General features: G+C 39.3%; 2 protein-coding genes across 3 annotated transcripts in view; one reads left to right on the top strand and one right to left on the bottom strand.

Moving 5' to 3' along the window:
* invs (inversin) overlaps nt 1–1,141 on the bottom strand; it is a 61,493-nt gene extending 60,352 nt beyond the window's left edge. Inside the window, exon 1 of the mRNA XM_036558031.1 lies at nt 993–1,141. The gene's annotated coding sequence lies outside the window, so the exon portion shown is untranslated. The remainder of the gene's footprint in view (nt 1–992) is intronic.
* Nucleotides 3–24,179, top strand: erp44 (endoplasmic reticulum protein 44). Of its 2 annotated transcripts, none has more exons than XM_036558042.1 (11): nt 3–166; nt 9,360–9,432; nt 10,213–10,252; nt 10,989–11,104; nt 12,183–12,367; nt 12,522–12,637; nt 13,426–13,600; nt 14,399–14,510; nt 16,374–16,515; nt 17,703–17,805; nt 23,393–24,179. In XM_036558042.1, exons 1-11 carry the CDS (start codon nt 110–112, stop codon nt 23,495–23,497), a joined length of 1,224 nt encoding a protein of 407 aa, XP_036413935.1. In that variant the 5' UTR covers nt 3–109; the 3' UTR covers nt 23,498–24,179. The 2 variants fall into 2 exon arrangements, with proteins under 2 accessions (XP_036413935.1, XP_036413934.1); XM_036558041.1 differs by having other exon boundaries at nt 23,390–24,179.
* The last annotated feature ends 244 nt before the right edge of the window (nt 24,180–24,423 follow it).

The raw sequence follows: 24,423 nt of genomic DNA, 5'->3' as shown, positions 1-24,423 counted from the left end.
GTCGGCTGTGCGAACCGTCCGCCGTTTCCTTGCAGCAGAGGAGAGGAGGTGGTGTCGAGAGACTGGGAACATTTAGGAACATCATAACCTCAATCAGCTCCACTGTACGATGAAATTAACTTCATTTATGCCCGCCCACGAACTCCACTACTTTACCTTACTCCTGGTAAGTTGCAGCAAAATAAAGTGCACTTTGGCGAGTATAGCGACTTCTTTTTCTGTAGAAAGTCATGCTAGCGAGCTAGCATCGAACGCTAGCCAAGAGTTAGATGGATGTCAAGGCTTGGTGCGAAGTAACAGCGATTTAATGTAAACTGGCGTTTTTTATACAGCTTAGCTGCAAAGTAACATCCTTCAGCTCATGGGCTGCATATAATTTCTCGCGGTCTTTGAAGGTCTTCTGCTAGTAAATTAGCTGCAGTAAGCATTATTCAGTTTTGCTAACCAGTTAACTTAGCCACAGTGGACTGTGGCGGATAACTTACTTGCTAAGGCATTTAAAGCCAGCAAGATAGCTAGCGTTAGTGAAGTCACTTATCCAACTAATATTGATTCTGTCTATGAGTAACTTAACGCAAGTTTCACAAAGAGGCGGGACATTGGCTAGCTAACTAGCTAAGCTAGCTTGCTAGCTAAATTGTTTAGCTATTCGTATTGGTTTAAAGTGAAGTAGGAGCATTATTTTTCAAAACGTTTGTAATTTATTCCAATTGTGTCGCTAGCAAATAAACAGGGACTTGCTGTTACCTTGCAGTGGTAGAGTATTTGCAAAACCGAAGCCGTTTTCGAGGATGAAAATCAGTAACATGTAACCCAGTTAGCTACGCCGGCTCAAGACAAGACTGCATTAACGAAGTAGATATTTCTAATAGTAAACTAAGTGGGTTTAAAGGCAGTAAACGTTCATTAATGTCTTGCTGCTTCTGCCATACAGGGCGAAAATGTCAGCAAGAACGAAAACTGAGTGTCGGCATTTAGCCGAGAAACATTACCTGGCAGAAACAGCAACTATAAAACTTTCTTCCGGGCGTCTTCTTCATTCAGCGGAGAAAGTCATTTTAACTGTTAGGTTCTGTAATTTTTTCCAGTATTCGCTACAACAGTAACTGTGTAACTATCAAATGTACAATTCAGCATAACAAGTTTATATGGGGTTATTTTGGGATGCCTTTCGTGCCCGCAAAGAAGACGCCTATTGGTGGAGTTCTCTGTTGTGGCCGAATCCTATTGGCTGGCAACCCGGAACTTGCTTGCTCTTTGCAGCGTGAAGTAAAGTCAGCATGGGCCTTGCTGCCAATGCAGTACAGTTTTAAAGGCTCCTATTCATTTGAAGCATGCTGTAGAATACGTTTATTTAATTTGGTTATTTAAAACATATGATGTGAAACATGAGGATTCACAATATCCCTTTTTTGCTGTGTATCTGTATACATGTGTACTGGCTTTTTGTTGGTCTGAACGGTGGGCATGGAAGTCTCTCATTATCAGTAACTCTCTGCCTCTTACCATTTTCATCTCAACCATTAAGGATGGACAAGTGCTGGCTAGAACACCAGAAACGCTGACCTGTTGGACGTGCTTGCATGCTTGCTTGCTTGTGTTATCACTGACACCTATGGAACCACTCCCTGCCCATCTGTACTGTACACAGTATCACTTTTACGCTTGCTGCTTGACGTCTTTGCAGAAAAATAACAAAACAGCAAGTAGAATGAATACATTGCACTATAAGTAGTGATGATACTGCAAGAGACTAGGACCATAAAGTTTCTAAGAGAAGTGTTGATCTAAGATTTGTCCCTGTTAGCAAGGTCATTGTAAATAAGAGACAAATCTGATTCTGGGACAGATGATCACAGTGGTGTTACTTTTGCATTGGAATGAGAGGATACCACCCATATCACTACCTTGCAGTCTTTTGTTAAAACTTTTTGGCCTGCATATTTCACAGAGCTTTTTCGGTCCCACAGCCCCCCTCGTACTGAACAATATATAGATAAACCAAGGATGAGATTGCTTTCTGATATGCTTTGTGTTGCATTCAAGTCTTACTTTCTGCAAAGCTGAAGTTGGCTTCTTATTCACTTGCTATTTGTTTCTCAAGTCATTTGTCTCATACGTGCGTCCCGTACATTTCTGTCTCCAACCATCAGAGACTGCTGGAGTTGTTACACCTTCATAGGTCGGTACCAGCTGGTCCACAGCAGCTTCGTCTGATGCAGCTGACCGAGTTGACGGTACAAGGGGAAGTACTCTGGTGTTTGTGATAGACTAAGGTTAACTTTGAAAACTGGCAATTCCTTTACGTCCACTGTCTTGAAAACAAAGTGGACTACTTCAGATGCAACAGACTAGGCAGCATTTTCATTTTTACTTGAAACTGTGACTGAAATTCAGCCTTTTGGCTAAACAGGCTAAGGTTAGCATGGTGTGCACTGCTTGTATGTGACATTGCTTATTTGTAGCATACAGGTATAATGGTGATGAAAACTGAGGAAGAATTTCAACCAGTATACTGGATGAACCGGTATACCACCCACGCCTGATTTCAGTAACAACTCATTAACCACCCTTATTATGCTTTTACCTTATGTTTATGCGGACAGTGGCAGTTTGAGATGGAGGATTGTTGCCCTTCTTGCTGTGTGAATATCTTGAGGGGACTGGTTGTGGAAGTGTGCCATGTTATACGGATTGTGGATTAGGCCAGGGATCAGCTCATATGTAGTTGTGTTATGTTTTGGTGACAGTAGGAGGGTTGAGCGCACTGTGAGATTAGCTGATGAATTTAAGCAGTGCTGTTCACTGCCTGCCAACACTATGGCTGGGCTGGCCATATGGCTCGCAGACTGTTTGTGTGTTAGAATCTGTTTTTTCTGATTGTTTAGATGCTTTTTGGTAGGCCTTTTCTTACAGGGTTAGCAGTCTCACTCTCAGCTTAGGAACACATTGAGGCACTTGGCCTTGTTTCACATAGGTCATAGATAAATACATAATACCCAAACATCACATCCGTATGTGCTCATGAGCTAGAGCTGGGCGATATGGCCAAAAATGTTATCACGATAAGCAAAATTCATATCGTTCGATATCGATACATACCGCGATAAATGTCTAATCATTATTTCTTTCAAGTTTGAAGGCTGATTTTTGCTCCTGGGTGGTTAACTGCTGTTTTAAACTATCCTTTATGGTCGGATCAAAACAAACACTCGCCAAACAGTGGAACATTTCACAGATCTGTCATGGGAGAGTGGGAGAAAGTGTCTGGTGAGCTGTTTTTACCAGCTGGAAAAGCATGGCTATTTTGTATAGTCATAATTTAAGAAAGAAAACAGATTATTTTAGCTGGTGACGAGCGCTCGGCTACCCCGCTACAAATGATATCACAGTATTCAGACACCAGCTAGCAACGACTGGATTTCTCTATACTATCGTAGTAGTTTAAGGGGTGAACCACAAAATATCAACGCCAGACAAACAGAGTCCTCCTTTTAGGTACATTTAAACTGAAAGCGGTGCTTTTGTGTCTTGTCTGATCTACAGTATCATCAATTCTCCGTGTTGTGCAGTGACGGAGCGCTGCTTCAAGTTAGCCAGCTGCTAAAAACAGCTAGCCTGGAAAACTAGCGCTCTCCCGCTCTCCAATGCCTCACAGCTTCCTCAGTTTACTTTCGTTTAAATCAGGGCTGTAATTTACATGAACTCACTTCTTTCTTTCACTTTTGTTGCTTGGGAATGCACTAATACTAAATATGACTGAGCGCTGCAACAGCGCTGTAGTTGTGAGGATTTTGATTTATCGCTGCTAAAGTTGTTAGGATGTACGGAAAGAGGTGAGTTCACTGTAGGACAGTACAGTTACACCACTGACCTCCTCACTCAGACTCGGTCACAGGAGATCAGATCGCCGGTCGCTCCACTCAAACAGGGAATGTATAACTCCGCGTTTCAGCCGTTGCTAAAGACTCATCTTACTCGTGGCCTCCTCCCTCTCAAATCATGTAGAAAAACTCGGAAGTGCGCCCTCTCCTGGCGACAGCAGAGTAGTGTCGCTTTCCTTGTAGTAGAAAACGCCACCAAGGCTTTCGCTAGAACGTGGAAGTGTGAGAATGGTGTATTATATCGAACATTTATCGAACATGTCATATCGCTCTATCGAGGAAGTTATATCGTGATAATTATCGTTATCGTTTTATCGCGTTTATACAGCTTCAACCTGTTTGAGAAGGCTTTCCACTAGGTTTTGGAATATAGAGATTCACTTCAGTTTAGCCACAAGAGCGTTACTGATGTTGGGCAGTACGGCCTGGTTCACACTTGGTGTTCCAGTTCATCCCAAAGGTGCTGAATGAGACTGAGGTCAGTGCTCTGTGCAGGCCAGTCAAGTTCTTTTACACCAGATTCTACAGTCCATTTCTTTATGGACTTTGCTTTGTGGTCATGCTGAAACAGGGAAGGGCCTTCTCCAAACTGTTGCCATAAAGTTGTTTTTTTCCATGTTTTATGGTTTCCCTTTGCTGGAACTAAGGGGACCAGCCTAAACCATGAAAAGCAGCCCCAGATCATTATTCCTTGTCTACCAAACTATCAAGTTTGCACTGTTCATTTGTGCAGGTAGCATTGTCCAGCATCCACCAAACCCAGATTAGTCCGTCAGACTGCAAGATGGTGAAGTGTGATCCTTCACTCCTGAGAACGTATCTACTGCTTGAGTCTTGGCATTGCACATGGTGATCTTAGGCCTTCTAGATGACTCGGCTTCATAACAGAACTTACAGTTGCTGGATATAGCAGTGCTAACTGACTTGACAGAGAGGTTGCATCTGTATGATGCATCCATGTCGAAAGTCTCTGAGATTCATTAAAACCCATTCTAATCCTAATGCTTGTCAGTGGAGGTTGTATGGCCATATGCTGATTGTATACACCTCTTAGTGGTGGATGTGACTGAAATAAACAAATCTACAAATTTGAAATGGTGTCCACATACTTTTGGCCATTGTGCATGTTGAATTATAATGAACTGCTATGCTATACTTGCTAATTCATTGAATTACCTTAATGATTAGGATTTGTAGTGTGATGGTTACCAGTTTGGTATGTAAGTGGAGATTCAGCCACCCAGCCAGATAGTCTGCCCAACATGCAGACTTTCCTTAAGCAAATTTGGACCTATCCTTAAGCAAACTATCTTGTTTAGAAAAGTACCTGTCATCCATTGCACACATCCTCACACATTATGCCTGCATTCGAATTCCAGGTAAATCAAACCAAAGTGTTATTTAAATGAGGAGCTTAACTGATGCAAAACTTCACTGTATCCAAAACTAGGAAACATCAACTGTTATACTAAGGAAACAAATGTGATCTTATAGAAATGGTTTGCAGTACTATGAAGTGGTCTCATACGAATACTTCAAGGTTGACAGTAGCAGCTATGTTATAGCTTGGCCCTGGAATTTGCACCAACTTTGAGCTGATTTCCGAAGAGTGGAGTAATCATACTGCTCTCTCTGTGTTTCTAAGGATGTTGTTAGATTTTAAAAATGTAGCTTTTCCTTGTGCCTGTTGAGTTCTGAACTGAAATGCAAATATTGCTATGTTTGCGAAGTGCAAACTAAACCTAGTTTAGAGTTTTCACTTCACTCACCAGGATCCTAGGTTTCTTCTAGAATCTGGCAAGCTTACACACTCATTTAGAGGAGCTGCTTTTGGGTAGGTTAGAAAATAAGTTATTTTTGAACTTGGTGTAATTCAGGAAGTGGGTTCAGAGGATAGAAGAGTAAAGAGTTTCACAGAGTGGTTTGGTCCAATGAAATTGACTACATTTGTACATTTGAAAGTAACTTTATACGTTAGTGTACTTAAACCATATTCTTAAGTCGGATGTTACTTGATTGCACACACCGTCTGTGGACTTATCTTCTTAGACATTCATCATCTACAACACTTCTGAAAGGCATCAGCTCAGGGATGATGTTACAGTGCTTGCGAAACAATGAGCATTTGGCCACTTATAGGTGACAACTGTCAAATTAAACTGACTGATAATTGTGAATTTAGCTTCTAATTGCTTTGTTGTTTATTTTTGTAATAATTCTGTAATGATAGTAAAAGTAAGGGAGAGCACAGTGGTTTTTAAGTTGTCTGATGCTTTATACAAGTAGAGTTGAAACGGTTACCGGTTTCACGGTAAACCGCGGTAGAATTAATGACGGTTAGTAGTACCGTTTGAACTTTAAAGTATCGTTAAAACCGCGGTCGATTACCGCTGTGTGGAAAAACTCGGAGATTCCGAGATATTTCAGCCTTCTAAGAAGACCAAGTCTGACGTTTGGTCATGTTTTGGGTTTATAATGGTGCAGAAGGAAAGCTAATTGAAGATGACTACCCTGTCTGCAGAACAGGCCGAAAGAAAATAGCGGCGAAAGGGGGCAACACATCAAACCTTACCGAGTCATCTTCGCAACCACCACCCGCTACTTGCAAGAATGCAAGGTTAACTTTAACGGAGAAGTCTGTGGAGACTTCGAAATAGAAGAAATGTCACGGTTTGTGTGGTTTAACTTATGTTTATGGTTCGTTAATAATAAAAAATGAAGCTTTGAGTACTGTGAATCAATACTAAAGCTTTTAACACATTTCTGTGGAGCAGAGTCTCCAAAATGAGCTCTGAGTTAACAAGACGCTGCAGAAGTTCAATCTGCACAGCTCCCCTTTCTCTTCTCGCTTGCAGTGTTTACTGTCTGAGAAGAGAATAACACCGTCTCAAATCACTCAGTGTCCCCTACGGAGGGCGCTACTGTTCAAACACGAACATCATTAACAAGCAGTTGAGTTTTAAATAGGGAATTTGTAACCTGTTGTTAATGTTGATTATAGATGACTTAGTCGAACATTTCATGCACTCTTTGGGTGAAGGATTTGCTATTTCATGATCCACAAAGTGCACTACATAGGGAAGATAGTGTGCTTTGAGACGGGACCTTGAGTAAACGCTGTGTGCCGCTTTTAGGAAAAGCAGTTTCAGAGATTAAACTTTAGGAGTGTTTCTGCCGCAGCACAGATGCATGTTAATTTTAAGTTATGTTTTAGTTTTAAAATGCTTTTAGAGAAGCAGCTCAACAGGTGGAGACGCACTGTGTGAGTTCTACACTGTCTGCAGCTCACAGCGCGGTCATGTAATTCCTCTGTGATTTTGGCTGTTTTTCCTGGTGCACTGTATTGATTAGGGGTTCAGCGCCACAACGGCACAATAATGCTGCAATTGCAGTTCGGACAGAAATCCCCCGACTGCAACACTTCTTAGAAGTAGTAATTTTCCATTAAGACCCACCTCAGAGTTGGTCGAGATTTAATTCTCTATGCAGGGAAATCCCTAGTTATTGTAATTAATAATAATAATAATAATAATAACAATAATAATAATAAAAAAATAATTACAACAGTAATAATAAGAATAATAACAGTAATAATAATACACTTGCTATTCTTTTGTTAACAGAGTATTACAAGTATTGTAAGTAATACAAAAGTAATACTAAAAATGTATTGACCATATTTTTTTATGTTTATGCAAACAAAAAGTGCATATTGCTGCCAATTCTATTTGTGTTAATATAAAAGTTGGTGAAACAAGTTTCAGTTTGTGTATCAGTATTTATTTTTTTATTTATTTTACTTTTCAACACATTTGAACAATATCGCGATAATACCGATAATCGTGATAATTTTGGTCATGATAATCGTGATATGAAATTTTAATATCGTTTCATCTCTATATACAAGTGGTCAGCAAATTTAAGAAAGATAAATTAACACAAATGGGCAACACATAAGCTGTGAGATGGCTTAACTTTTCTTTCATTCATCAATAATTTGCATGGGAAGACATAAAATTCATGGGTCACAGTGGTAGATTTGCATGTGGTGTACCTGCGCCTGACATACACATACGAATTTCTTTGTGGTACTGATCCTCTAATAATAGTAGGTCATTGAATGAGGTGATGGTAACGGGCTATAATATATTCCACTAAGGAGCCTGGTATGAGGCCTAAAAAAAGAAAGCCACTCATTTAAGTGAGTTAGAACGGGTGCACGTCCTTATTGGCAACAGTTAAATTATTTTATCAGTTTCACCATGTAGTTCGTCTTTTCTAACACCATGCAAAAGATACACAAGGTGTTCTTTATTGTTGGATGCACAGTGTTTCTTTTTCCAAGTGAGCGTAATAGCTTATTTGAACTCCACTTTAAATCAGAATGCTTATTTTTACTTATTTAATCAGAGTAATGGTTGAAAGTGGCTTTTACTACTGACTGAAAGTGTTAATTTTTCTTCCTATGTATACATGTTAAATTTTTTATTTTTTTTTTGTTCAGAATGGTAGTTTTGTAGTGCGTAGGGCTGGTCAGTATGACAATATTTATCGTTATTGTGATAAAGTACATCGCAGTATGCTTTTCTGAGAATATTGTCAATATAGTCAGTACTTAAAAATGCATTTTTGATCACAAAGACAGCATAATTAGTCCTATTTAATTGGATTTAGTGCAGCAAAAACTTTTAACTAAAAACTATCATGAGTAAACAAAAATAACATTTGCAAAATGATATAGGATGCACATCACAATATTTTGTTTTGATATTTTTTTAAATATTTTGTTTGATAATTTAGAACAGACTAAATGCACCAGTAGTGCCAAATTTAAAAATACTGTTACTATGAGTATAGTGACTATTATACGAGACTATCGAAACTGCCAATATTGACCCAGTATTTCTTCCACTGAGCTGTAAAATGAGCTATTTTAAATCTGTGAACTGCACTATATCCAGTTAAACAGGCCTAATTATGCTCTCTTTGTAGTGAAACATGCAGTTACTCATTGTTCTAGAAAAGCATATTTTGCTTTATCAATATATTAATAAAATATCATCTTGTCTACAAATTCAGCAAAGACACCCACGTTGTGGAATGCAGTCCGACTCTCAACCCACAATGGATGTTTTGATGTCGCTGCTGTATGATGCACAAGCCTGCTTGTGATTTGATTTAGGATATATGATGTTGAGTTGAGTACAAGATTCAGTGCATTTTTTGGTATTTTGATATGTGATATCAAATATCAAATATTTCGTCTTTACATTTACCTTTACATGAGAACCCTTTGTGAGCCTTTTAGCACCGAACAAGAATAGCCAGCAACTTGTATTAGCATGATCCAGCTCAAGTAGATGTTTAATTTTGTACACTCTAAGATTGTCACAAAAGCAGAAGTGCTGCAGTCGAACATTATAATTATAAGGCTAGGGAAGATGTCATTTCCTGTGTTTTGTCTTTGCTTGCCAGGTAACCGGACTGTACACTCCAGTGCGGGGAGAGATTACCAGTCTGGATGCAGGAAACATCGATGACATACTTAGTAAGTTTGGCCTATGTGTGTGTGTGGTTCAAGAGTGTAAATTGTGGTTGTCTTAACTTCAGCTAGTTATGAGTGATAAACATAACTTTAGAACTTGCTAGAACATGCTATAGCACTTTTAACAGCACATTAAAATAAATATATCCAGGCATTTCGTCAACCTTTTAGTTTTCTGTCATGTAATCAAGAACATATTAAAAGTTGTCAACACCTCGTTTTAAACAGAACAGGGTTCTTATGTAGGGGATATTTCATGTACTTCATGTACACACTTATGCCTGGCTATGCCTGGTTTAATTATGGCTTTAAAAATGTGGCTCAAACAGTCATGTTTTAGAACCAGAACAGTCTATTTTATCACTGATATTTGATGAGTCATGTTCTTAATTATAGGCTTACCAGGTAACTATTAATCACTGACTAGAATTTGCCAAAATTCACATCTCTGATTTGGTATGATTGAGAATTATGTTTAAAAATATGCTGATATTATACAAACATGACAGCAGCCAATGTACCACTGTTTTTCTGTTTAAAAATAAACTGAGAATTTTATTTTGGAAAGAAATTAATGTGTAATTTTATTGTTTTATTTAATTTGTTTTAAACCTTGTAACCTTTTAAAATGATGGAAGAAATTTAGAATTGTTGCATTTTTACAGCTTCATTGTGTATGCAAGTCACTCACATGCGGTTGTTAGACGTAGCAAATCAGCAGGTTGTTTTGTGGCACTCTGTCACTACAGCAGTTTAACTCAAATTAAACTTGTTCTTCCACAGATAATGCCGGGGTGGCTTTAGTCAACTTCTATGCAGACTGGTGAGTTCATCCCCAAGTTACTTGAGTTTGTGTGTCTGACTGTGCACTTCCTTCTGTACTTCTCATATTCCAAATATAACTAGGCCCAAACAATTCCAGTTTTAGAAGAAATTAAGAAGGTTTTATTTATGGGTTATGGCTGAAGGTAGGTTTCAGCTTAAGTTTAAAGCAATAGTTTAGCCAAAAGTGCAGTTTGACCAGTAAAGAAAATATATTACAGATCGTCTTTCTTTAAAAATGGACTAAAGTATATGGCATGGCTAAAAACAAATAGCAGCAGCTACTCTGAAGCCTGAATTTTGTCTGCCCCTTTGTCTATTTAGGCACACACACACAAGCAATTCTACTCAAGATTACTGAACAACTCCTTTTGAAGCGAATGTGATGATTTATGCATGCAGTATGCGTGGTGCTAATTGGTAGCCATAAGCTTCTCTTATTTGTTTGCCACATTAGCCTCATAGTTCTGGCACCAAACTAATGAATTCATGTCTTGGCTGATCCACTACATTTAGGGTAAGATGAAAATTGTGTATCGCTTTAAAGGTACTGTTTTCATAAGGGTTTGGTTTTGGGTCAGTGTTAGGTTTATTTAGACCCTGACAAGTATAGTAATACAAATATGTGTGTGGGTGTAGATAATTGCTTCTTATGCTGTGCTTATGAGCATGTATATGTATTTCTCGTTTGTCCAAAGCTTTGATGGTCTAAAGTGTGTGTGTGTGTGTGTGTTTAGGTGTCGGTTCAGTCAGATGCTGCACCCTATCTTTGAAGAAGCTTCTAATGTGGTGAGGGAGGAGTTTCCAGAGGCAACACAGGTGGTGTTTGCCCGGGTGGACTGCGACCAGCATAGTGAGTATACTCACACGCACACACACACACACACACACACACACACACACACACACACATCAGCTTAGCCTTTCATATAAATTAAACAGAATTATTGATGACCTGTAAAGTGTTTGATGGTTTAATGACAAAACTGCATCTTCTGTGAAGCAAACGCAGCTCAAAGATACCCAACTGTGTGTGTGTCTGTGTGTCTGTGTGTGAGAGAGAGAGAGAGCGCGTGAGAGAGAGAGAGAGAGAGAGCGCGTGAGAGAGAGAGAGAGAGCGCGTGAGAGAGAGAGAGAGAGAGCGCGCGCGCGCACGAGAGAGAGAGAGAGAGAGAGAGAGAGAGAGCGCGCGCGCGAGAGAGAGAGAGAGAGAGAGAGAGAGAGAGAGAGAGAGAGAGAGAGAGAGAGAGAGAGAGAGAGAGAGAGAGAGAGAGAGCGAGAGAGCGCGCGCGCGCGAGAGAGAGAGAGAGAGCGCGCTAGATTCCACCCCATGAGCTTTGCAGTATTTAACCCCCGGTATGGGGTTTGCTTTCATGTTTTTTCCCTCTTCTTTCTCTTGCCCCCTCCCCCATTTCTCAATTTCTCTTTTCTTTTTCTCTCATACTATGCATTCAGCCTCAAAGATCCCACAGCAGTTCAGCCCTTTCTCTGAAATTTCCTATATACAAACAACTGAACAAAGCTAAATACATGTCTCCTTGATAAATCGTCATGTGTCCTTGTTTAGTCACACAAAGCAAACATGGGTAGAAGACCATTTTATTGTCCCTTTTTTATTTTTCTTATTACCAATTCCCAATGTAGGTCACTACCTTTGTGTTTGTCACAAGTCAACACAAACAGTATAGTACATGAGGTGATTGTGCCACTTCCTCCAGTGCATATGAGACCTGCCACTGTCTCCTTTCAACCCGGTGGTCCAACAGTACTCTTGAGCACCTTGGCAGGAAAACATGACACAACACTTGTTACAGATCTGGATCCACATTTCTGGACAACTGTTTTGGGACACAAACTTTTTCACTGTGCAAGTGCTATAGAAGTTAAGTTGAATTGAATGTTGGTGTAATGTGCAAATGTTTCCTCTCTAGCTGATATAGCACAGCGCTACAGGATAAGCAAGTACCCCACTCTGAAGCTCTTTAGAAATGGCATGATGATGAAAAGGGAATACAGAGGTCAGAGATCAGTGACTGCCATCGCCGACTTCATCCGCCAGCAGCAAGTGGACCCTATCTCAGAGATCCAGAGCCTGGAGGAGGTCAACAAAATAGATGTGAGTTGACACCACTCACACACACATGCGCTCCAGGAGCTGCCTATTCCCGCTCGAATAAAATTGAACTCCTATTAAAAAGTGAACACCAGTAGCTGATTTTTACTGCATAAATGCAACACCAACCAGATTCCCCCCCCCCTCCCATACACAGAGAACGAGACGAACCATTATAGGCTACTTTGAGCAGAAGAACTCGGACAATTACCATACTTACGAAAAAGTAGCCAACATCCTGAGAGATGACTGTGTCTTCATGGCAGCGTTTGGGTAAGAGAGCGCAGATATAATTTTTTTCTTGATGAAAGCTAAAAGATCAGTAGGGTTGCATGATTTGGATGCTATACCATATTACGATTATGTTGGTACGAATTGAGCTTGGTAATATGGCTAAAATAACTATCTGATTTACGATCAGAATCTCTTCTAGTTTACTCTGACCTTATGGACAGTAACAGATACTAGAACAGCATTTCTGTTCTGAAAAGCTGAATATGGACCCAGTAGTGCTTTATTGAATAATAAAAAATTAAGTTAAAAGCTATATACATTTTAATATAAAGTTTGAGCACATCTGGTCAAATTTACGTTTTTGTTGATTGTCTAAGTAAAAATAAGTACACATCCTTAACAAGGAACACACGTCTGCACATTTTAATGCACAATTACCATTTATTTTCTGATTTTAACGTATCAAGAAAAAATTAACATAAAATTTGGCATGTGCAAAAATTATGGCTTGTGTTTTACATTTTACTTGTTATGATGAGTGTGTTTACATGCACTTAAAAATCCGATAACTGCAGAAAATCTGATTTTGTCAGTAATCTGATCAATGTGTTTACATGCACTTGGGTAATCAGATCATCACATCACATGGAGAATCACATTTTAAATTCTCCTAGTGCTCTATCATCATGCAAATTTTCTAACAAAACATTGGAAAATTATAACCAATAATTTTTTTCTTTTAATTTATTTAATGAAGTAATTGCGATGGCCCTAGATGTGATTGGTAGAATATTTATTGCCTTTTTTGTTCTTTTTTTCTCTTTCAGTGAGGTGTCTAAGCCTGAGAGGTTCAGTGGTGATAATGTTATCTACAAGCCAATAGGAGAGAGTGTTCCTGACATGGTCTACCTGGGTTCACTAACAAATTTTGACCTCATTTACGCCTGGGCACAGGACAAGTGTGTACCCCTCGTCCGAGAGATCACTTTTGAGAATGGAGAGGTAAAATCCCTTCTGTATCTTTCTCTCTTTTTGGTCACACTTGTTAACATGTATTTTTAGGGTTTAGTTTGTACAGTGTGTTATTTTTTTCCATCGGTTCTTTCTCATGTTAAACATTTCATGCTTGTTAGCTGTCCAGCTGTACAGTGATTCATTAGCATGAGAAAAGGCCCTTTTTCTTTAGTGTACTTTTCCCACACTCTTAACGCTGTGTTTGTGTGTGTGCAGCATTGGTGGGTTGTGGTAGGGATGTACATCTCAACCATTTGACTTAATTGCGATACTTCAGGAAATTATGAAATCGACAGTTTCACCACAGTTTAACAAGTGGTACCTCACACTGCCTGAAACTGACATGGAATGTTCTGAAGCCGGACATGTATCAGGACTGATACAGGACATGGACTTCATGTTAAAAGAAAACAAATTGCACATGCTTTCATTTTGTCCATTATAAAGCCACAGACAGTGTGTTTTCAGACATTCAAATCATCTGGCTTGGTAGCAGTCACAGTAGATGCAGTCTATCAGCGATTCCTGATACCATCATCAGTCGCCGCAAGCCTGAAGTTGAATCACAGTGTTTACACTCCTAATATGTGACTTTCTTCAGATTTAGCACATTTTCTTAGATCCAGCATACAGCTTTAAGCTTCTTTTTGGTGTCACTTAGCAAGTGGATAGGGAGACACACTTCTAGACAACCCACAGATCAACTCAAGTCACATACCTCTTTAAAAAGTCTGCAAGATATATTTAACCTCGGTAGTAAACTGAGTTTTTTGTGTATGTTTGCAGGAGCTGACAGAAGAGGGCATTCCATTCCTAATTCTCTTCCATCAGAAGGATGACACGGACAGTCTGGAGAAGTTCCAACACGAGGTGGCTCGCCAGCTGATCAGCGAGAAGGGTGTGTACACACAGTGGTCAAACAGCAGGCATGGAGAGGAGGGCACACACGGGGTCACAGGTTCAAGGGTCAAACCATGGGCATGGAGAGAGGGGTGCAAATGCACAGGGCTCAGACAGCAGGCAGAGGTTATAAGGGAAAAAAAAAAGTTGATTTATAATCCTAGCGTTACAACAGTTAACACCTTTAGGCTGACACAAAAAAAAATTCTGCTGTGTTATGTATTATTTATCGTTAATAACAGTTTCTGAATGCTGTTCTTGCGATGACTGACTGGATCAAATTAGCTAACGCAGCGCCAAAGTGACGTCATTAGATTGGAGAATGTAGTATTAGAAGCCCAACAAGAGCTTCACTGCGCTGGGCTTAAACCATGTTTTCCTGTGTAGAGAGCAAGTAACTTCACCATTCTGCTAACGGTAAATTACAAAACACAAACCTGTATATATGGATCTTCCTGCAGAATTAGTTGAAAACTCATTTCAGACTTTAACTGACTTAGGCTGGGCGTACACAACACGACTTTAAAAATCTTACCAGATTTCTAAAACGGAGAGCATCACAAACTTAACTTCAGTTTGACTCTGAATTTCTTGTCTTTTTATCGTTAGGGCACTCACACTAGACCACAAGGCAAAGAGAGAGTATAACACACTCCATGAGTTTGGGCTACAAATAAGAACTTAAACTCCCACATGTCCTCAGAAATCACATGACACAACAAAGCTAAATTTACAGGAACAGACCAGTTTGTGCTTTTCTGTGCAGCGAAAGTGCACACTGGGGATTAATATGGGGCTGAGAAACGTTGATACAGTGAGAGCTGGGGGCAGATCGGGCTTAAAATCGGCCAAAGAATCGTGTAATGTAGACCCGTTCTTAGGCTTTAGCAGAGGTGGCAGAAGTACACGAGTCCTCTATTTTGCATTGTTCTGGTAGATCGTGGTGGTCCAGCAGCTTACTTAAGGCTACGTTCTCACAGCAGGTAAAAGTGGCCCAAATCTGATTTTCTCACCAAATCTGTTTTTTTTGTTTGGCTGTTCACATTATCTTTTTAAATGTGACCTATATGTGACATTAGTCTGAACAGATCAGCTCCTAAACTGACTCGCATGCGCAAAAGAACAGTGCTTCATGTTGCTTCACATGACTCGTTCATCCAGAGGTAAACAATCATGATGACTGACGAACGAACGGCAGTCGCTCCCAGAGCTTTCAGTTTCATCTTCGCCAGCATCACAGGAGCAATCATGAACTTCCGATGGCTGACAGCTCGGCTCCTCACCCAGGATGTGTTCTAGCTCACCATAAAAAGGACACATTATTCATCCATGGTCACTTCTTTGGTTCATGTCATAGGATTCTTTAAACTCTGCTTTCAGACTTTTAACTGTTATTTGACGCTGTAGCCTCGCTCTTCTGCGGTCGCGTTCGGCCATTTCTTTCAAAATCTCTTCGAATACAGAGCGGTTTAGATAAGTTTTGTCTAATTTTTGGTACGGAAACATCAGCCTAAATGTTTATGAGGTCTCAGCAGCGCAAAATTATGACGAATATCGGGTTGGATTGAGGTAAAAGTCGCAGGAATACCGATCTGGCTGTTCAGACTGAGTCGCATTGCCGCATATCGGATACGTATCTGATTTCAGTATGTCAGATTCAGTGCGTTTTTGACTGTTCACACTGGCACACAGATGAAGAAAAAGATCCGATTTAGGCCACTTTTCCCTGCTGTGTAAATGTAGCCTAAAAGACTTTGTTAGTTTTTGCTTTAGATTGTCACTCATCTGTAAATAGACAGTATTATTTTGCCTATATGTTTTTTAACAGTGTGTTCTCTCTGTCTCTCTCTGTCACTCTCAGGCTCTATAAATTTCTTGCATGCTGATTGTGATAAGTTCCGGCATCCTCTGTTGCACATCCAGAAGACTCCTGCCGACTGCCCTGTCATTGCCATTGATAGTTTCCGCCACATGTATGTCTTCCCAGATTTCGCCGACCTCTCGTAAGTATCCACATATTTTAATTAAGCTTATGTATGCTTATGCATGAGTCAGTATCATTTAGAGAATAATTACGGCCCCCCCTTCACGTCCCCATGGGTTATCTGCTGTACCAGACACCTAACAATTAAACACTAATTATGCCTTCACCCTCAAACCATCTAATATATATATATTTTATACACCCACACACACACGTTCATGTGTAAATCCATGTCATTACTGCAGAAGTATATTAATTCTCTTGTAGCAAAACTTGTATCTCTGAAATGGAAACGGTCTTAACTTTAATGTATGTCAGTGTAATGAGATTTTAGTTTGAGGTGGCCAATATGAAAAAATTTAATATCATGACACTTTCAGAACTTTTCATGATACATGATGTCAGAAAAAATATATCATATCATGTGATCAATTGGAAAAGATAAAGTAGTGTCACATTTATAAAATACTATCAAAGTCTATGTATTTAATGATTTATATTCAACATTTCACACTGTGCTGCACTAAATCCAGTTAAACAGGACTAAATATACTCTTATTGTAATCAGACATGCAGTTGGGAAATGTTTATAAGTACTAATGAAATCCACGATATTCTCAGAAAAGCTTATTGTGACATTGTGATGTAATTTGTCACAGTAACGATAAATATTGTTATACTACCCAGCCCTAATTTTAGTCTAAGTAATTTTGGACCATTTCTATTGGCTCATTCATAATGAAATGTAAAGAGCAACTGACATTTTCAAATGGAAAACCTGACTATATGTAAGATATTTGGGCTGAGTATTTGTGCCATTTATGTTATATTTATACTCTAAAGGCAGTGCTGCTCCAGAAAGCATTGTAATTCAGCACACGCCGTGTTTTATTAACCAATCGCTGTGTTATGTATTCCATTATCCAATCACAGTGTTATCAGCCCACATCTTTCCAGTCTTTGATGTTTGACTGGCCAGGAGTTTGAGTTACCATGGCGTCTGCGGCAAGACAGACAATGTCATTATCTCGTTAGAGACGCGTGGTTCTGGAGACTGCCCAGCTTTCCCCAGCTCTTACCCGATCACTTATCTAAGCAATAAAGCCGCTCATCAAGTTTACTTTTATTTTTGTCTGTTTGCTCGTCTAACTGGCTTTCAGACAAAGACATGATTGTGCATGTTTGTCTGTCCCATGTGTTTTTTAGGGTTCCTGGAAAACTGAGGCAGTTTGTGTTGGACCTTCACTCTGGAAAGTTGCATAGAGAATTCCACCATGGTCCTGACCCCACAGATAGCACCCCAGGACAGGTCAGAGATAAACCAGGCTTGGATGGGTTAACTGAAGGGTAGAGGTGGCACAATACCAAATTTTCTTTCAAGTATTTTTCTAAGCTAATTCACTTTAGGTGAGCTTGTAAAAGTGGGCTATGATGTTTAAACTACTCAAACAGTCTGTAAGCTCACAGGATGAAATACACAGCTAACATCACAACACATAGTATAAGTGAGGGCTAGAGTTTAAGCTACATTTGTTACAGGATTGGATCTGATTTGTTCTTTTTGCCTTGATACATGTCGTTGTTGTCGGGCTGATATCTGCAGAAAATTCTGGCTTGGATATTGGCCCGATGACGAAACAGTGCCATCTCTCTACCAATGGGGGTTGACCTGAGGGTCTGATGTGTATTGTGTTATGCATAAGGTCTTACATTGTATTGTTATACATTTTGTTTTTATACATTACATTATTCATTAACCTTTAGAAATCTAAAATTGTTGTTGTCTCTTGCTGTTCTACTGTATGGTCACTGTCGGGACAAAATCTCATATTCCGAACTTAATTAACTTTACAGGAGAATGAAAAAACAACTTTGAATGTGACTCAATAGAATAAGATTCCTTTCCAAATAAATTTTACCATTTCTGATGGCCCATTCATCATGACATTTTAACACAAGGTAAAGACCAGCTGTTATTTTCAAATTATCTGTTAAAAGAAATAAATTATAGAAAAACACGGAGAGAGGTTTTGCCCCGACAGCAACCAAATGTAATTTTGCAATTACATTTTTACATAACTACTTAGCCAAGAAGCATATTTGCATTCTGTAACATATCATAGTCTGCAGTTTCGTCATTTTACGACATTGTTTCGAGGTCAGGAAATGACAAGAACATGCCAAAGGATAGTTTTTTGTCCTCAAAAGAAGACAACACAACACTAACTTCAGTCAAATTCAAACTAAATACCTCTTCTACTCACAAACACAAATGTTATAAATTAAAAAAATTATAGACTTAAATTTTACAATCTGCACTTTTCTAGAAGTTCCATGGAAATTGATAGTCATGAGCTATGAGTAAGAAATATTCTAAAAATTACAACATGCTTTTATCGCAAGCGATAACCAACTTCTAAGGGTTACAAATTACAAAATGGACTGACCTTTCATGCATTAAAGCATAAACACACGTGGGTTTTTCTTTCAGTGACTATTAGATAGCTTCCTATTTGAACCGTCATCAAAGGGTTATAATCGCTATCTGTAGTACCTGCACCCCTTTAGATGATATTTTGCAGTCATTTGCATCTTCTTTGGTGCGATCAAAGAAAGCTATTTGGTGAGACCAGACGTCAAACTGAAGCTCAGCACATCATTCTGTCAAAAGCTCTGGAAAAAGCACCCGGGCCTAATGGAACGGATGAAGACTTCATTTAATTAGGACTAATATGTAAATGAAATGCCAGTGCTGAATTCACTGACATCTGTGGAATTGCATACACTTAGACTGGAGAGTCCTCAAAACACCAACTTGGAGGACTATTGAGACTTGGGTCGATTTGAGCATGGTTGAGTTCTGTAAGTTCTGAATGTATGGTTGTGGCTGAAATCAGATGTGTATTTGGTTCTAGGTTGGATATATAGCCAGTATGCAGCCATGTGACTAGAGCTGTGACGATCGCATTACCGTGGTCATGTGATGCCTACCGCAGGGTGAAGCTCACTACAGCCATCACCTTGTTTGTGTGTGTGTGTATATATATGTGTGTATATATATATATATATATATATATATCTATATCTTAGGGGTGCGGGAAAAAATCGATTCTTAGATGCATCGCGATGCAGACGTAGACGATTCTGAATCGATTCATAAATGTCAAAAATCGATTTTCTAAATATTTAATTTATAACGTAATGTTCACAGAACGCAAAGGGCGGAACTTGGAAGTGGGTAAGTGCAGCGCCCGGACAGTCTGTGGCGGCACATAACAAAAACACAGCGGGATAAGTGAGAAATCCGACCGGCAGCCTCTGCATTAAAAGCCAGATTAGGTCAGGTATCACAACACAAATGATAAGAAGAGCCATTTTGTCCTCTCAACAAAAATCAAACCAGCTTGGGAGCCACAATATTTAATGTCCAGTATGTGTCAGTATGTGATAATGCTCTAGTATAGACTAAACAATATAAATGAAAATGCAGATTTACTCTGCTCTGCTTTAAGCTTCAGCTATAGCTGCTTTTCTTCCATCTCCGCCAGAAAACTTTTCCTCAAAAGTTGAATAGTTTCTTGTGAAATGTCTCTCAGGGTTTGGCTGTTTTATGAGGCTGAAGTCGCTTCTCATTCGCCAGCTTCTTGCTGAACTTTCCGGTTCCACCTTAAATTCTGACTGAGGCGCCGAATGTAATAAATGCTTATAAATGCGAATAAGTCCATTAATCTCCAAATGTTCGTCTGTCTTTCTCTTTTCCTTTTCGTTCGCTACTAGCTTGGCAAAACCTTGTTGCTACGTGACCTGCAGTCTTTCGCACCCCCCACCCCCCCATCACGAGACGGCGCATTTTAACGCAGATGAGTGGCAGCAGCATCTCCAAACGAGCAGTGAATGAGAGCCTTCTAGTTCACTTGCCACATCACTTCCATTTGTTTTATTAAAAAGGATATTGGGCGTAAATGCATTATGGATCATTACAAATACTTTGTTTTAAAACTACCAAGTCCTCAGACAGTAGGAAAATAGAAATGGTGTATAGAAAAAAAGGATGCATCGCTAATCGTTTTATAATTGCATCGCAGCCCTCTGAATCGTGTTCGAATCGAATCGTGAGGTGCCTAAAGATATATATTTATATATATACAGGAGTGTATATGGTGTGTGATATGAAATATAAACACAATTCTGGAGAAGCAAAACTAACTCTTTTGCTGATCACTTCAGCTTTGCACACGAGTGGGAGGGACAGTAATTTAAACATATGATATTTGCTGGTAACATTTAATTACTTACATTTAATGAAACAAAACATTCATCATCATGAATCACGCTTGGCATCAGTTCACTACTTCCCTAACAGCTCTCTGTTAGTGTGCTGAAAAAACCAAGCTGTAATGTTAGCTGACATCTGTTTATCTAAAAAAAACTGACTGCCTTTCTGTGTGTAGATTTTAGCCACGTTATCTCCTGTGGCTTTCTGTGATCTCAATGTAGCTTTAATTTAACATAGTAACGACAAAGTGCTGAGTGGAGCACTGTGATACACTGAGAAACTGACCAGTGCTTGGAGTCGTTGTGCATTGGCGCTAGTGTATCTCCATTGAAAACAATTGTTTCAAGTGTTTGGAACTTTCAGGATTGGAGCGCAGTGGACTTAAGCATGATTGTAGCTCAGCAATGGCTACACGCCACAGTACATGATCGATTTCAGTTTCTTCCTAGTCAATCAACTTCACGCTCTTAGAAATCCTCTAAATGGGTGTCATTTTAGCATCAGTTAGCTGGAACCAAGGCTGTGCTCAATTTTAGCTCTCTCCGACGTTCGTTTTTATTGGCTAAACTTCAGCAGAGCGCCGCTTAGTCAAAATTAACCCTGTGCGGAAGTGTTTGGGCTGTTCAGGTCTGTAGCCTCCTCGCTAAGCTAATGTCCATTTAGCTGATCAAGCTGCAGTTCCAAACACCAAAAACGGGTTTAATTTCACCTTTTCTGTCCCTTCAGCACCAGCTGCTCAACTTGTGTCAGTGCTTTGGTTAGCCACAGTCGATGTTCTGTGGTGAGCAGAGGTCTTGTCATGCTTGCCATGCTAATAGCTCATGCTAACCACTGCCACTCTCCTAGTTTGCAGTTCACTTTATTGAACATGCATGTGTGCATGCTTGGTGTCAGATGTGTTCACACAGACACGAACATGAATCATTAATCAAGGAATTAACATCCTAGCTGAACATTTTTTTGCTGCGTAAACAACTTCCGGCAGATCTACCAGGCTTGAAACAATTGCCCAATCACAAGCCAGAAAGCTGTCAAGGTTAAACAGAAGTGTCAAGGTTTTCAGAAGTATCATGGTCTAACCATTTGGTAGAAGCATGTTTGTAGAACTTGCATGCTATACCGCTGTGCAGTGTAAGCGCAGTATGTATGAATGGCCAAAGCGTGCAAGCGGTAACGTGTGAAACAAGTAAAACACCCAGCGACGTGAGCAAGCAACAATGACAAAACCATTATTATCAGTTAAGCTTAAGCTGTGTAATTACACCAGGAGCATTAGTTGACGGATCTGTAATTTATTCACGAGAATGGGGGGGACAAAGGAAAATAAGAGGAGAAAATAAAATAATAAATCAATTAAAAAGTATAAAAGAGTACAAATAATAAATAGCTAAATAGAGAAGGAGGGTCCCCACATTATCCTGGTGCTACTGGGGCAAAAACAGAAGAAAAAAAAGAAAGATTCGGTCAGCAGTGGTCAAAGGGCTGCCGTACATCTGTGGTCAAAAAGGCTACAAAGTTGGCAAATTAACACGTTGACTTTGTTTTCTTGCAGAGGAAAACTTGAATGAAGAATTATGTTTTTAATCCCTGATTCTACAAAAATGAACTGAAATGAAATGTTAGTAACTGGTCAGAGCTAGTCAAAATGAGTTCATAATCCATGCTCTTCCAAAATTAATAATATTATTAACTGGTCAAAAACATTTTTAAAATAGGTAAAGTTTTCACTTGATTTATTGTTAATTTTTATTACGTTCAGTGGGAAAAAAATGTTACTTTTGTTGTTTTTTCATTCCTGTGCTATTTGTAATCTGTACTGTCGAGGCAGAGAGATTGGATCTGGGCATCACACATACACTGCACAATTTTCTAACTTGATGTTAGGGATGTGCATTCTGGCTAATTTTCATATTTGAGTTTTTGTAAGAGTTTGTGAACTTTTTAACTGGGTAACTGTAAGAAAATAAGACTGAAAATAATGTAGGCTTATCTTTCTAGCACTGGTGTTCCACAAAATGCAGGGGCTGGCAGAGAAACATGTTTTATTATTCAAAAACAGCCAAGGAAGAACCATAGGTTTTTCGTGTTTGATGAGTAATAGAGGCTGCGTCTACAGATGAGCTAAAGAGATAACAAAGCTAACAAGTGTTACGTGAGATGCTGGTGAGGACTCATTGTCTTCTACATGAGGTAATACCAGTGGACAGTGTGCCAACATGTTGGTCAAACGTTGTCAGAGAAATACGTTTTCATGGTTTCTTAATCTAGAAAGTTAGCCTAGTTAGTGATACAGCCATGCTATCTCTGCCTCACCTTAACAACACTGCAACATAATCAGGTTCAAGCACTCCTGTTTTGGAGTATTATAATAATGAACATTTGTTGTGACAATTCTCATTACTACTATTTTGGTCATATGATCTGTTCTGTCATCACAACCCTTAATAATGTGTTTATCGTGAAAACTCATATTGCGATACTGATAAAAATACAATTTATTGCACAGCCCTACTGTTAGGACATAGTGTAAAGCTTGTAATGGTAGCGTAGCCTTTCTAAGTGTTGAACTACCTTCAAGCAATTGATGTTTTGTGCATATATGATGTTCATCTTCCAGCAGGAGGAGAACAAAGAAGCAGCCAGTAGTCCTCCAGAAAGTTCCTTCCAGAAGCTGGCCCCCAGCGAGACACGTTATACCATCCTCAGGGACAGGGACGAACTGTGACCTCCAACTAACAACAGCAATGCTACCGTATCATCACCCAGCCCAGAACCCACGCAGCCAGCACTGCTGCTGCATCACCTCTATTTTCATAAGTTTTATTTTGGATAAAAAAAAAAGTGAGAGAAGGAGAATATCTGAAGATTTTTTGGTGGGACAGGGAAAGAAAGTGGAAGATTGTTTTTACTTTTACTTTTGGAGCTTGTAAATATGTATGTGCTCTGCGGGTCAGTCTCGTCTAAATTAAATATGGATTTTTTTTTTTGTCGACCCTTAGGTTTTTGTTTATCCACTTTTTTTTTTTGTAGGAAGAGAAATACAGAAATATTGATGGTCCCCCCTGTTGGGGTCCACACGCTCAAACCAGTTTGGATCTCCTGTGCCGACATGTGAAATCATGGAAAATTTAGCTTCCAGATGACTCTGCAGTCAACCTGTGGTCCCCAACTTCAGTCCTCAGTAGTGCGTGAGAGTGCGTGAGAGTGCCTTGGTACGTGTGTTTATTAGTCTGTATTCTTGTGTACTGTGGGGTTCCAGACTTCACTCGTTACGATCCAGATTTGGTAGTCTCATATCAGCCCATTCCACAGTGATCAGTGGTTAGAGGGTGGGGTTTTCTCAGGGGTGGGGTTTAGAGGGACAGGTTGTTTGTAAATTGGTCATCTCAGAGGGGGAATGGAAACCAGGAAGGTAAATTAAAGAAAAGATTTTACAAGATTTAAATGTGTCGTGTTTTATATGAAGGGTATTTATATATAAAGACTTTTTTTTCTTGCTTACTGTCTTAATACATTTTTCTTTAAACAAGCTGTTTACAAATACACTACCATTCAAAAGTTTCAAAATCACTTATATTAATTCTAAAAGTAATTTATTTTATATAGAATAATTTTGACAATATGTATTTAAATATAGAACTGTCAGGATAA

This window comes from Colossoma macropomum, unplaced genomic scaffold (assembly GCF_904425465.1).
Source record: "Colossoma macropomum unplaced genomic scaffold, Colossoma_macropomum, whole genome shotgun sequence".
Classification (NCBI taxonomy): domain Eukaryota; kingdom Metazoa; phylum Chordata; class Actinopteri; order Characiformes; family Serrasalmidae; genus Colossoma; species Colossoma macropomum.
The sequence above is the reverse complement of the archived record's forward strand: the minus strand, read 5'-3'. Positions and strand labels throughout refer to the sequence as shown.